A 15428-nucleotide genomic window follows, 5' to 3' on the forward strand; every position below is an offset into this window, starting at 1 on the left:
GATGGAACAACCTGCCTCCAGAAGCGGTGAATGCTCCAACACTGGAAGTTTTTAAGAAGAAACTGGACAGCCATTTGTCCAAAATGGTATAGGGTTTCCTGCCTGAGCAGGGGGTTGGACTAGATGACCTCCAAGGTCCCTTCCAACTTTATTATTATTATTATTATTAACATGGGGAAAAATAAAATGTAAAATATACTTGAAAATTCCAGGATGGCTTTCAACAACGGAGGCATTTGTACATCCAAATTTAGTTAATTTTGAAAAAAATTGGACATACAGAGATATTCTAAATTCTGAAGGGAACTTAAAATCTAAACAAGAAATGGAAAATCAAGATATTAATCTATCGTGGTATGCATACTTACAAATGCGATGTTAAACTGTATGGATTCTATAAGGAGCAAAACTTGTTTGATAAGATATTATTAACCTCTGATGAGAAATTAATTAAGAAAATTTATAATTTTCTATTGAGCTTGAAAATGGAAAGTGAACAAGTTAAAAAAAACAATGATAATATGGGCAAAAATTTTTTGGGATATAACATAGAATTAGAAAAATGGCAAAACTTGTGGGAAAGAAATTATAAATTTACAATGTCAACTTCTTATAAAGGAAACTTATATAAAATGTTTTATAGATGGCACTTGCCACCAGCAAGATTAGCAAAAATGTTTAAAAACATGTCAGATAGATGTTGGAAATGTAAACACAAGTCAGGTACTTACCATGTTTGATGGACATGTGCCAAAGTAAAGAGTTATTGGAAAAAAATACGTGGCTAGAAAAGTTATTGGGAAAACATATAGATTTTAAACCTGAACTTTTTTTATTAGGTATAATGCCAGAAAAGACTGATAAACAAAGCATATATTTGATTTTACATGTAATAACAGCAGCAAGAATTATATTTGCACAATACTGGAAAAATGAAGAAATACTATCAAATGAAGAAATAATTAAACAAAATACTAGAATGTGCGGAGATGGACAGGCTTACTTTGAGATTGAAACAAAAAAAAGAAACAGAATATTATCAAACGTGGGACTTATTTTATCTATGGCTAGAGAAAAGAATAAAGGATTAAGAATTAAATCTGTATTAGTGAATGTAAAACTCAGACAACACGTTTGTTGAACAAGTACTATTGAATGCTTGAAAAAAATCAATAATTTTTTAATAAAAAAACAAAGTTACAATGGCACTGAAAAATGTGACTTATGGCCGTTTTTCAGAGGACCTTTGTAGCATCTCCATCCTCACGTAATCAAACTTTAGATACTTAGCAGCTGACTCATATTTATGACCACTATTTGCAACCTTCTGACAAGCAAAGTCAATGGAGAAGCCAGATTCATCTAACAACCAGTTTACTAACTTATTAACTGCGGTGATTCACTTAACAACTGTGGCAAGAAAAGTCGTAAAATGGGGCAAAATGTATTTAACAAATGTCTCACTTGACAACAGAAATGTTGGGCTCAATTTTGGTTGTAAGTCGAGGACACCTGTATAATTAACCTTTATTTTACCTGTCTATGGAGATTCTCAGTCATCTAGGTCATGGTTTATCCCAAAGGTGCTTTTTTTTCAGGAGGCAACTGGACTTTCTTGTGTTTCTTTTGAAGACATTTTGTTTCTCATCCAAGTAGCTTCTTCAGCTCTGACTGGATGGTGGCAAATGGAAGGATTTATATTCCTTGCAGACAGCTGGTCATTTACATTCTTTTTAGAGAGTCATTGAAACCATTTTGGAGGTTTACCTGTGTCCTCAGGGTCACCTGTGAGGTGCAAATATGTGTGTGGAGACTTCTTGGCTGCAGGATGTTTTCTGCCCTGTGTCCCTTCACTGTTGAAGACAGGCACACACTACTGGGAATGAGTCTGTGAATCTCAAACTGATTTTACCTGTACACATTTTTTTCACTTTTGCAATAGATTTCTTCCATTGTCAATAGCTCATCTGTGGCCCTGTAACAGTTAAACTACTTCTTGGGATAATTAATGAATTGGTAAACAAGCATATAAACTAGGCTGATCTTCCAGCATATTTTGGAAGTGGCAATTGGATGTGTAAAACCAAGCCTTAATCACACCAGAAGATTAAAAAAAATCTGTTGCTGAATGAGCTGTATTTTGAGTTCAAACTTTGAATGAGCACCCTATAAATCTAGTCATATCGACATTGTTCATTATCTTTCTGAGCAGCCATTTTAGTAATGTGCTAGAGGGAATGGAGGGGAGAATAGATAGAACTTTGTATTGGAGGAAGAATGGGAAGAACACTTTTAGTGTTTTATTTACAGTGCTACACTCTGAAAGGCCTTATATGTCAAAGAAGTTCTTTATTAAATATCAACAAGATACCCAGCAAATAGTAGCTGGAAGTGAGATATCCTACATGGAGTTGTGAAGTATGTAACAAAGTCACAGTAGGAAGACAAAGAATCAAGCAAATGTTTCAGGAAGATCACTTTAATTACTTCAGATGCATTGGTTCAAAAATACTGTTATAGCAGGATGTAGGCCAGCATTTTCAGCACCATTTTTTTTGTTCATTTTTATGCTGTCAATCTCCCTGTCTGGTTGGTTGTTTCATATTGTCTGTATTGTTGTTGTTTTTTAAAAAAAACACTTTTGGTGTTCCAGCTGCTGAAGTTTGTACCAGAGAAGAGTGATATTGACCTGTTGGAAGAACATAAGCATGAAATTGATCGCATGGCGAGAGCAGATCGTTTCCTCTATGAAATGAGCAGGTGCATATAATTTTATACTTAGGTCTGTTTGCATGTGATGGAGAATAAAAAGAAGACAGAAAGGGAGGGAATATAATAATGTCAATTAACTTTTTCTATAGATGAACATGGGGGTGCTGGCTAAGTGATTAAGATGCTGGGTTTGTCAGCAGCTCAGGTTCAAGATCTGAGTGCCATACAACAGGGTGAGCTCCTGTTTTCACCCCAGCTCCTGCCTACCTAGCAGTTTGAAAGCATGCAAACGCAAGTAGATAAATAGGTACCACTTAAGTGGGAAGGTAACAGAGCTCCATGATGTCATGCTGGCCACATGACAGTGGAATGGCGCTGGCTCAGTGGCGTTGGATGGCGCTGGCTCAGTGGCGTTGAAGTGGAGATGAGCACCACCCCTTATAGTCAGCAACGCCAAGCGGAGCAAAATCCGCAAGGACTCCTTTACTTTTTTACAGAAGAATATAGCCCTCATAATTCCTAGACAATATGACCTTGCTAACTCACAATTATGGAAGTTAAATCGAATAAGTTGAGAATACCCAGATGGGAATGGCGGATACAGTACAATATTTCAAACAATATCATTGTAGCTTGGAAATTCTTAGTGATTACATAGCTGTGTTTGTCAATGAAATTCTGTCACCTGCTTTTTCTATCTAAATTATATTAAAATATCATGCATTTGAGTAACAGACTCTACCCCATGTGAATTGCTATGTTGTGTAGTGGAATTGGGAAGCTTGAGGCTCAAGTTAGTGATGCTAAGAGTGACCCTTGTGTAAAATACTGGAAATATACTGGGAAAATATTTCTTTCATTGAACTAGAAACTTCTTCCTCCTCTTTTTCCTTTTTTCCTCAATATCTTTTCTTCTTTAGGGAAATACAAATGCATGATTGATCCTTGGCTGCAAGACATTGTCTCCAGGCAGAGCAGCTGATAGCATTTTTTTTATATTCAGGGATTTCTGTTGTTCTAGTAATAAAATATACATTGAATAAAAATGGATTGGTCTTACAGGTATTCTGTTTTGTTGAAATGCAGCTCAGATCTCTGGCTCCTTTCTTTCTAGGATTGACCACTACCAACAAAGACTTCAGGCATTATTCTTTAAGAAGAAGTTTCCAGAGAGGCTTGCTGAAGCTAAGCCAAAAGTGGAAGGTAAGTTATTTTCTTTACAAACAGTAGCATATTTCAGGTGTCAGAGGTGTCATCCTGCCCAAGGAATGCTGTGTACTGAAGCATTCTGTGCAAGCTTAAGCAGAATAAAATCAGTGCCACTATAGTTTGTGTTATGAATTGAACAGCCTGAATTTTCTAGCTCTTTGGCAGGATCCCAGTTTCTTAATGGGTTGGTTGGAGCTTAACAGTCCTGGGGAGTGCATCAAGATTATTGTAGAAGAAAGCTTGTCACAATCCTTCCTTCATTGACAATCTCATTTTCTAGTAGCAATGAGAGGGTTGAGGATGGAGCAGGCAGGGAGTGCAGGTTCCCCACTTTGGCTGTATGCAAAATCTCTTTAGTGAAATACCTGTGTCTCCCAAAAGCTTTTTCTGCAGAATTAGAACCACCCAAACAAACACATTCAGTGGACTATTTCCCCACTCAGTATTGCACTTCCTGTGTTGAAAAGTGAGAGAAGAGCTTTGGCTTTAGAAAAATATAGTATGCATTGTTAGGGGGATCCTTCCCCTACATTCTCCCTTTCAACTATCATCATTCCAGTATGTTACTCTAAGGCAGCGGTTCTCAACCTATGGGTCGCGACCCCATTTGGGGTCAATCGACCATTTCACGGGGGTCGCCAAGCAAGGCTGTCCGCCATTTTTTCCCCTTTTCCGGCGGGTGCCTTACCTCCCTTGAGCTGGGCCAGCTGGTGGTCGGCCTGCTCCGTCTCTGCCGCTTGCCAGCTACACCTCGGCCGGCGCAGGGGGCGGAACCACGCATGCGTGGCGCTCCCGGGCAGGGAAAGTCCTCGACTTACGACCGGTTGGGTAGTCCTCGACTTACAACCAGTTTAGTCCTCGGCTTACGACCGGTTTAGTCCTCGACTTATGACCGGTTTAGTCCTCGACTTACGACTGGTTGGGGTCGCGGCATTGAAAAGGTTGAGAACCACTGCTCTAAGGGCACTTCTTGTTTCTTTCAGCTATTCTCCTGGCTTCCAGAGAGCTCATCCGCAGCAAGCACCTGAAGCAGCTCTTAGAGGTTGTGTTGGCCTTTGGCAATTACATGAACAAGGGACAAAGAGGAAATGCATACGGCTTTAAGGTTTCCAGCCTGAATAAGATTGCAGACACCAAATCTAGCATAGATAAGTAGGTTCACTTACTGATGATAAATCTTCAATACTGTACTTCAGTTAAAAAAAAAAGTTTTAAGGGAGTTTTTGTAATATAAAAAAACAATTAAAATTCAGCCTATTAATTTTGTACATCATATATAAGCATCCACATCTGAAAAGATTTTACATTAAAAGTGGTTACAGTCCATATAATTAATTTTGGCGCAAGCTTGAAACAGAGAAAATAGCTTTGTATCAAAAGGATATTTCTGCTAGTCTTGAAATATAATGACAGTTACTCTAGGTAGAACTAAAAGACAGCAATGTTTTTCAAACTGAAAAAAAAATCTCGGCAAGGCTAAAATTATTAATGATATGTGTGCAATTTTGAGCTGAAATTTTTTAGCACACTCATGAGAATTTACAAAAAAGCCCAACTCATTTTCAGGGGATAGTAAACTATTTCAAATCTAAGAGGCAGAGTATTTCTCTTTGTATAAATAGCCAGCACTTTCTTTTGGAATTGTCTTTGCTGCTACAAGAAACTAGTGATGGTTCATGATCTCTGTAGCTATTTTACTCCACAGTGCTTCTATCCAATGACACTTGATGATTAGAAAGAAATGTTTTGTTTTTCATTTTGAAAGCATCCATAAATGTATGTATCATCCTTCCATATCACTAGGAGTGAACTTGTTGGGGTTTTTTGCAGCATAAAAATTTTAAAAGAAGAAAGGAAGTCAGATTCTCTTGAAGGCTATTAGGAATGTTAATTTTTCTAAGCCAAATTACCAGCACCTCTTTCCTGTTCTTCCAAATTGTTCCACTTTCACAGCCGGGGAATGGGGTTCAGAAGATAGGAACTTTCATCCCCAAATAAAAACTATCTCAGGGATCTGAGCAAAGGCAAGACTCTTCATTTGGAAATTACACGCACAAATAAAACAATATAGCCATTGAATAGTCTTCTTGGAGGCTTGGGGTATTTTGCTGGGAGACCTTTGTACTTTGTACAGTGTTTCTTCTGTTGTTGAGTCATTTGCAAATAATCATTTGAGTCTTCAGGGCAGAGGTGGGAACATCTAGTCCACCAGATGTTGTTGAAATGCAGCTCCCAGAATGTCAAGGGTGCTGGCAGTCATCATACACATCACATCTGAAGACAAAACTTTCCTCACTCTTACTTTCGCACAAAACATGTGAAATATTAAATTAATAAAAGCATTTACATGGCTGCTTGGTCAAATAAAATGGCTCGGGTGGTGTCCAAAAAGGGAAGAGAAATCAAGCCAAGTAAAAAAACAATACTTACCATTAAACCCTAGCAAAACAATAAAATGGCAATCAGAGTTGAAATATACTGTAGCTCCTCAGATTGAAGACTCTACTCAGTCTGACCCAAAAGCCTGGGGAAGTAGCTATTACAGCAATTTTATTTTAAAAATGTGGATGTTAGACTAAGAGTTTGATTTCATTTTAAGCTTTTCAGATACAGCATGATAATTACCCTTATGATCTTGTTTCCTGTCTCTTTTATACCTATTTCTCTTAGGAATATTACATTATTACATTATTTGATCATGATCTTTGAAAAGAATTACCTAAATGTGCTTGACATACAGTCTGAACTGCAAAATCTTCCGGAAGCAGCCAAAGTCAAGTAAGTATCATTTCTTGCCATTTGGCTAAGTTCAACTGTTCTCATTGCAGCCTGTCCAGAATTATTCTGTGAGATGAGTAGACCTTACATTTGACCACCCATCTCACTCACAGAGCAACTCTAGGTGATGTATAATGAGAACATATCAGATATTAAACTGATACTTTATAAATAAATAAAGTGGTGCTGCTGCTAAAGTAATGATGGGTGATTATGATGAGATGTGTTTATGGTCTATAGATCAGCATTCTGTGTAAATGGGACATAAACAGAAGCAAATATCATAATTATCAGTCAAAAATATAATGAACTTTAGAAAATCATTTTCAGATTAAAGTGCTTGACCACAAGAGTTTTTGACTTTTAATCAATGAATACATTTATAATTCACTTAGTTAATAATGAAAAATATTCTTGAGTATTGCTGAGAATAAATATTCTATTTCAGAATGTGTAATTCTAAACAGGAAATGATCTAACAAAAGTGCCCAGCATGAGATGGGCCATAACAATTGGATTGCAATACATTAATTTATAGATTAATATTGAATAATTAAATATGTAATAAGTATTAATATTCTTAGTAGCCCATGAATTATAAATAAAGAGAGCATATTTTACTTGCTTTTTAAAATGTGAGAATATCCCAAAGTGAACATTTGTCAGGTGAATAATATTAAAATTGTACATCCATCTCAGTATCTTTTAAATATGTTCTGTAGTCTTTAGTGCTTAAAATATTGCAGAATTATGAATCAAAGAAGAACCAAAGCCTTATGATAATATCAGAGCATTCCCATAATAACTTTAATAGCTTTTGAGCACTTGGATTCGGTAGAAAAACAGAAAACAAAATATGACCATTGATGAAACTGAAAGTCAGGATTATTTTTTTTATAAAATTAACAATAGCAATCAGTTACATCAGTAAAGGATACCTTAAATTTTGTAAGTTCCTGTTCCAGTTATTCCTTTTCACTAATTTAAAGATGTTGTTTGATTCATAGTGTGATTTTCTGCTATTGTATCTGAAAGTAAATGTTAGATATATGAAGGTCAATAAATCCTAGTGATTTCAGAAGGACTAAAGGACATCAAGATAACTGTACCAGTTCTTTATTGCCTTACTTTGGAGCATGTTGATGTTTTGAACTGTGCTTATTTCATACACAGTTCTGGTTTTAGCTCATGCATGAATCTGATATATAGTGTTGGTATTCCAAGCATTAATTTCATTTTATATGCTAATGTGTAACCCTTCTACTTCTAGAAAAAAATTAATGAACAAAATGTATTAAGTTAACAAGCACAAAGAAGCAACCTAACCTAACCTAGATAAAGTATAATTAAATCAGGAAAAATATCAAAAGTTTTTCGCCTTTCACAAAAATACATTAAGATCCAATACATTAAGATCCAAACATTTCTGCCACAATTCCTATAGTAAATCTGGGGTGGGGGGATACCAAAGAATAGCCAGTATTAAGTCCAAGGAGCATTTATCTAGGGAAAAATATCTATAATAAGTACTGGAGGTTATTGTATTAATTTTCTGAAGTTTATAAGATGGCGAACAGTATCTTCTATTGATATTTTTTCCATTCAAAATTCTAACATATACTAATAACAGTGCTGGACTGTTTAATAGAATAACAGAGTTGGAAGGGACTATGTATGTCTTCCAGTCCAATCCCTTGCTCAAGCAGGAGATCCAATACAATTTCATTTCAGACAAGTGGTTGTCCAATCTCTTCTTAAAAACATCCAGTGTTGGAGCACCCACAACTTCTGAAGACATGTCTTTTGAGTGATCAATCATTCTGTCAGGAAATTTCTCTCCAAGGCTTCCATTCTAAGATTCAGTCTAACTTCAGTTCATTCCCCAGAACAAACGTTTGCCACACTGAAATCTGCCCCCAAAGTTTAACCAATTTAGCCTATTTTGATCAGTTATGTATCTTAAATGGGACACATAATTATGTTGATTTTAACATAATTGGAAGAAATTAAAGATTAAAAAAAAATACTTGAAGCAGCATCTAGGAACAGTGGAGAAACTGCAAAGCTGATGAAAGCATTTGCAGTATGTCCATGCTTTCTGGTCTCAATCCAGACATGGTTGAATGTTACTATCTCTGACAGCATGCTTTAAAAAAAACTAAATAAGCAGGCAGCAACTTTAATGAGATGTCTATTAAAACAACTGTATTTTTTTATACTTGCACAGAAGGCTAAAAGGGTTACAGCTGTTTTGAATAAATGCTGTTCCTATCCTTTGCATTTGGAAACATCATTTCCAAATCAATTTGAGAGCACACACAGCCCTAAAAAATAGTTAATTGTTGGTATAAGGAGTATTCATGATCTGAGTCAGATGGATCTCCTGGAGCTACCTTCTTTTGTCTTTTAAGCAATTAACAATTAATAACATTTCTATTACGCCTTTCCACAATAGGGGCTTAGAGGGACTGGCAATATGGTTATTTTTATTTTTAGAAATTAATCAACATGGAATCAACTAAATAAATACAAGAACACCAAATAACAGCAAACAAGGACTGCTGTGCTTCATTTAAGCTGGTTAGATGAAAAGGCTTAGTTGTCATAGCTCTGGTAGCCTGCCTCCTATGTGCAGCTATCTGAGGCCAAATCTCATATTTTTGAAGAATCTAAGTGTTCTCTTAAAAGCCAGTGAACAGCAGAATGGACATGTCTCTCTGTTCTGCTAGTATCTGCTGGGGGGCTGGTGTTGGGGGGAAAATAAGACACTGGAAGGACAGATGGTTGTCTTTACTTCAGCAATTCCTCTACCATCCTTATAACATTGCACTTTTGTTTTAAACCACTCTCTGTCTCCTTGCAGCCTAGTGGAATTGGAGAAAGAAGTTAATAATATAAAGACTGGGTTGAAAGCTGTTGAAGCTGTAAGTATGTCATAGTTTCTAAACACACTACTTTAAAAATGCCCACCAGGGTGTTTTGTTGGGAGAAGAAGGAGCTTTTCTTTCTTGTCAAGCTAAAGCCTGTTTCTCTGAGACCATTCCCTACCCCTCACCCCTATATCTCTTGCGAAAGCTGATGTGATGATATTAACAGATGTGCAGGGAAGTTTGTTTGATCTGGGCTGTGAGCAAGGGAACGGCAATTTGATAAACTGTGCTAATTCAAATGTTGAAAACTTTTTTCTTCTTTCAGAGACTTTTAGTCTCTGAGCAGGTGTTAGATGTGGTCTCTTTGGACAGGTTTACACAGGCAGGGTGTAGCCTAAGCATTAAGGCATTTATTACCTGCCAGAATGATTGCCAAGTAGGGAGAGAGTAGGCAGAGCAAGTCTGAAAGGAGATAGCCACCTTGCTGTACAGCCTTACCCAACCCAGTGCTCTTCATATGTATCAATCTTTTATTCCACAGAATTATTGAGTTACTTGAAGGACTGAAGTCCAACACACCTAGAGGGGCCCCCAATGGGGGAAGGCTATCATATAGTTTTAAACCAGTTGTTACATTAAGAAGTAAACACAACTGCTTCCGACTCAAAGCCTTTAAACATGATTCTTTTTTTCCCAGTAGAATGCATTTTGCCCTTTTAATGTCTTAACAGAATCTTGTATGTGATATAGTTGCATAGATTGTAGGGAGCTCTCTAAGATCAGTCCAAATATGGCTAGCATTTATACAGATTGTCAGGCAGGACTCTTTTGTCTCCCTTTCTGCAGGCAAATGCTACCTTATGAATGAACCATGGCATTTCATGCCATTTCTGGATTTTCTATAGTTCTTACATACCAATTGTGTAGGGGGAAAAATCCATTGTAATTTGTTTTTAAAATAAAGGTTTGGGATATTGCAACCTTGTCTTTTAGGGAGTATCTCAGTCTTTGAATAGTCTTTCTATTTTCTGAATTGCACAGGCTCTGGGATAATTTCTGTGGGATCACACTGAACTCATAAGGAATGGAGCCAGCCAGCTTTTGCAAACAGAAAGACTTAGTCATACAGGATTCTTTAGGGTATTGCAAATGCATGAACTGAGGGTAGGAGCTACAGCCAGTAACATCTTCTTTCTCATTTTATCTGTCTTGGGCCTTCTGTGTGGCCTTCCTTTAGTCATGGTTCTTGCCTGTGACTTGAGACTGCTAGATTAGTTTGCAATACCAAACATCCTTTTAAGATTAAATATTTGCAGCAAGTTGAGAGCATTTTAGAGACTTATCATTTTATTTATTTTCTCTTGCTGAATTACTTGACTGCAAACACTTTTTTTCAGTAATTTCCTTAAGAGAGTTGGTGCAGTCCTCTGGAGATAGAACAATGAAATGTTAATGCCAAGCTTTACTTTATGTTTACTTCATGTTTCATTTGTAAGGAATGATTCTAACACAGGACTGTAACATATACCCAGTCACCATATAATGGGTGAAGTAGCCTTTGGTGGTGCTCTGTATTAGTAGACAGGATATATTCAAAGTACAGAATAGCACTTTTTTCTTAGAGCTATAAATACCATGCTCCCCTGTGAGGTTACTTAGGAAGAATTTTTTATATGGGAAAGTTATAACAATTCCTTGTTTTCACTCCTTTCTTCCTCTGTGAGATTTCAACTGATTGAATTAAATCATTTTTATTTGCTGCTATTCTGTTTATCTACAAATGGCATTTTAATCCTTACTGTTAGACAAAGAGATATTTAGCAGGGTTTTTTTACTATATAAGTGAGGACTCGGCTAGATTAGAGGACTCATCTCTCACTTAGATTAGTCCTCACTTGTAAAAAAAAATGGGTAAAGACCTCCTTGTCTAATAATAAAGTTTAAAATGATTAGCTGCAAGTACACGGAAGTGGCATCAATTCCTTGCTTCTCTTGAAGGATAATAAACCTTACAGTATTACAGATCAGGGATTTATTTCCAAGCATCTTTAGTCCCTGTTAGACCCATTCAAACTTCCTTTTAACTTACATTCAGAGTAAATTTTGAGATTCATTCCAAATTCCACTGTCAAGTTTAAATAATACCTTGTTGCTCTTCAAGCTGCACACCCTTGACTCATAAGCCCTCAGAAAAAGTATTTGAATGGGAGATGCAGGCATCTTTCCTTTCAATAAGGGGGAAAAATATCATTCTAGAAGATATTAAAAAGTACCTCCAATTCATTAAGTGCTTCTCAACGTGTGTGTTTTAATATGCATTTTAAAGCCAAATATTATAGGAAGTCAAGCAGTGGCAAACAGGTGGTCAGTTTGTTTGCTAATCCTGAGAAGGTAGTTCTCAAACACTAAGTGTACTGCTTGACAAATTCTCTTTTCTAGGCCCATCTTCCAGAACAGGCAGAAAGAACTTTGTGTCCAAGCAACTCTTTTAAATAAAAGCGTGAGATTGCAAGATGCAATTCTTGAATGGCATGCCACTTACTCTCAACTTAGCCAGTGTCCTTGCGGTACCTTCCCCTTCTTCTTGGCCAAGCATTTTATCCCATTCATGCACCAGTTCCTTTCCCTCCCATATCACTTTATGATTATTATAAAACTTGGCAGCCAACATCTCCCTGTGTAGCTCATTCATTTCACTCTTTTGGGGGTATGTAAAAAGTAGCACTGTAACAACAATAGAAGGCCCTTGTTGGGAGGAGACGACAGGGAAAGCGAAGAGAAAAAAAAGGCGCAACTGTTGACTGCATTCCAACATGTTCTCACCACAGTCCTAGCACTGACAGTGGAGAGGGTTTTTCAAGGCCCCTTCTTACAAACATCAGACTAAAAATAGGTTTACAGTCAGCTGCTCACAGAGGCACTTTGTAATCCCTCGCTTCCCAGGGCTGGCAGCACCATTTAAAAATGAGATGTGAGCCTAGCTTTGAGAAACTTCACAGACTACAGCCAGCAAAGCAAAGTAAATCAAAATGGAAAGCTGTAAACCCTCGCTTCTCTTTATGAGGATTGCTGCCAAGGCATCAGCTCTCCTGCCAATGGCATTTGTAACTTTTATGGGATTGACTTCACTGTAAAACCGTTCGACAAACAGTAGAAAGCAGGATTTTTAAACACATGTCTTAAGTTGGGTGCTGTCTATAACAATGCAGTGTTGGTTTCTAAGCTTTTCCTCAAGGCAAAGGATAAAATAAACAGTGTTCTAAACAATGCTCTCCAAAGGTGCTTATTCCAGTCAAAACTGAAAGCAATAAATAAGCCATGATTGTAAGAAAGCCATCAATATTTGCTACCTCAGCTTAGAGGAAAAGAACAGAGGAGTAGATAAAAAGAAGCAATGCCTAATAATTGCCAAACAAAATACTGTTGTAGCATTGGGGAACGAAGTCCTGTTGCTTGGATAAAGATGTGCTAATGGATCCAAAGTCAAGCCTCAGGGATTTGTTAGAAGTAGCATAGGCATGTATCTTAATACCCAGAAACTCATTGTTAGTCAAAGTAGGCAATAATGAGTTAGATAAACCAAGTTGTTAAAGGTATAGGCAGCTTACTCTAATTCTACAATTTTCTGGATTTCCTGCCTTAAATATAATCAGATTCTTCACCTTCTTTTTCATGAAATCAAATTCTTAATGCTTGCTTATAAATCCATTTTTCTCCAGGATCAATACACAAAGAGATCATCTTAAAAACTTGTGGGGTAAATAAAATTGTGTGGGATGGATGAGATCAAGGGAGATTCAATCCAGTTCTCCTTAATCTGCACTCCTAAACTACTATTGTGTCAAATTTGAATCATGAGATCAATTTCCAGACTTCTAGTGGAGTCCTCTGGCAAAAAGATTTTCTCAAAACCTTCATTTTGAGGGGGAAAAATGTGACAAAAGCAGCAAACGTAATCTCAAAATCTAATGAGTTTATTATTCTGATTTGTTGGGATGATGGTGGTAGAAATTAATGTTCTGTTCTAGGCTATGCAGAAATTAGAATTTAAGTGAGTAAATTTAAGTGGTAAACTTTGCTAGGAAGCAACAGTCTTGCAAAGAAGGGGATAACAACTATGTTTGAAATTGTCCTTGACTGACCTCCTGAGGTCATTCAGAATATTTGCAAGTGTTTTTTTTTTTTTTTTAAGAAATGTTCAGACAACCTGAATCATAGTAGGATGGGGTCTTTCATGTTGTTAAAACTGGAAAGAAAAGTAAAACGATATTGCGTGTCAGCAAGCTAAGATGATTAAAGACCTGGAGACAAAAAACATATGAAGAACAGTTGCAGGAATTTGGTATGGCTAGTCTAGAGAAGAGAAAGTTAGGGGTGACATGATAGCAATATCCCAGTATTTGAAGGGCTGCCACAAAGAGGAGGGGGGTCAGCTTATTTTCAAAAGCACCAGAAGGCAAGATAACATCACTGTGTCTCAGGACATGCCTCCTGCAGCTTTTGAAGCAAAAGAAAGTGGTCATCCACTTCTGGTTTGGTGTGATGTGTGAACTTAACCAATTGTGGTTTTCAATAATTCTAGTTAAACCAAGCTGGTGATTTGGATATGGGAATTATTTTTAAATGGGTTCAGTTGTCATTTTTCAGTGTTTCTTCCAAAGTTTAAGTGTTATCTTTTTATATTGTTATCTATCTTGCTAGCTACCCATTCCCTGTTCCAATTTTTTTCTTTCCTTAGGAGCTAGATTATCAGAAGAGGCGTATGCGAGAACCAGATGATAAGTTCGTCCCGGTCATGAGCGACTTTATCACAGTAGCCAGTTTTAGTTTTTCTGAGCTGGAAGACCTTCTGAATGATGCAAGGGATAAGGTAAGAAATACTTTTATTTATTTTTTTCAATCAGTATTTCATGGGAATAGTTGTTTTCACCAGGCAGTAGAATGAATAAAAATGGACTTTCAGTTCTACAAACAACCCCTTTCAAGACATTTTCTTGTTATCCTTGTCTGTTTCTAAATCTTGTTCATTCTTAGTCGCTGAGAGTGATCTGGTCATGCTTTGGACTCAGCCTTGAACTGAATTGGGGGACTTCCAAATTGGAATTGGGGGACCTCCAAAATTTCCCATGAAAAGGTGTCTCCTAAATATTTCAAAGCTGTAATTCCAAATCCCTCTGGCCCTTTAATCCACTATTAATTTTTGCTACATATTTAATAATAATAATAATAATAATAATAATAATAATAATAATAATAATAATAATAATAATAATAATAATAATAATAATAATAATAATAATAATAATAATAATATATTCTTAAAACTTTCAATATCAAATTTACATCATTATCTTTTAAGGAGAAGTGAACTCACCTGATAAATATAGTAACACCTTCCCAGTCTGAAGGGTCTTAATCTCTCCAATATACGTTTTAAAAAAATAAATAAAAAGTGATTAAGATATAAGACTTACTCAAGCATAATCTCCATAAAGGTAGTTTTGCAAGTTTGAGCTTGATATAAATCCCAACTCACAACCACTTCAATTATAAGCTGACTATTAAAACAGTTTTCGTGGTCTGCTCATAAGGAGTGGCTGTCTGGAGTCACATGGATGATCTCAATGATCTCTCCTTTGTTCTGGAGAGATTAGGCCAACTCTTATCCAGCATTCAGTGGTAATTGCTCCCACAAAGCCAGCAAAGCGTCCACTTGCTATGGCACTTTTAGGAAGTAAGATACTTATTTCCAATGAAACATTTTTGTTTTAAAAAGTGTATGGTTCTGTCATTGTTTTACCTGATATACAGATCAGTATGTAATTGTTAAAAATAAGTTGTACATTTATTTCTTGCCCA

The 15428-nt window shown here is 36.5% G+C and overlaps 1 protein-coding gene across 1 annotated transcript in view; it reads left to right on the forward strand.

Annotated features, from left to right (window-relative positions):
- The window catches only part of DAAM2 (dishevelled associated activator of morphogenesis 2), a 124509-nt gene that overhangs the window by 96127 nt on the left and 12954 nt on the right, over positions 1-15428 (forward strand). Inside the window, exons 17-22 of the mRNA XM_015819626.1 lie at positions 2654-2760; positions 3827-3915; positions 4905-5073; positions 6592-6699; positions 9563-9623; positions 14308-14439. Of these exons, the coding sequence (XP_015675112.1) occupies positions 2654-2760; positions 3827-3915; positions 4905-5073; positions 6592-6699; positions 9563-9623; positions 14308-14439 (666 nt within the window). The remainder of the gene's footprint in view (positions 1-2653; positions 2761-3826; positions 3916-4904; positions 5074-6591; positions 6700-9562; positions 9624-14307; positions 14440-15428) is intronic.

The sequence above is a fragment of the Protobothrops mucrosquamatus genome, unplaced genomic scaffold, assembly GCF_001527695.2.
Source record: "Protobothrops mucrosquamatus isolate PMUCROS unplaced genomic scaffold, P.Mucros_1.0 scaffold960, whole genome shotgun sequence".
NCBI lineage: Eukaryota > Metazoa > Chordata > Lepidosauria > Squamata > Viperidae > Protobothrops > Protobothrops mucrosquamatus.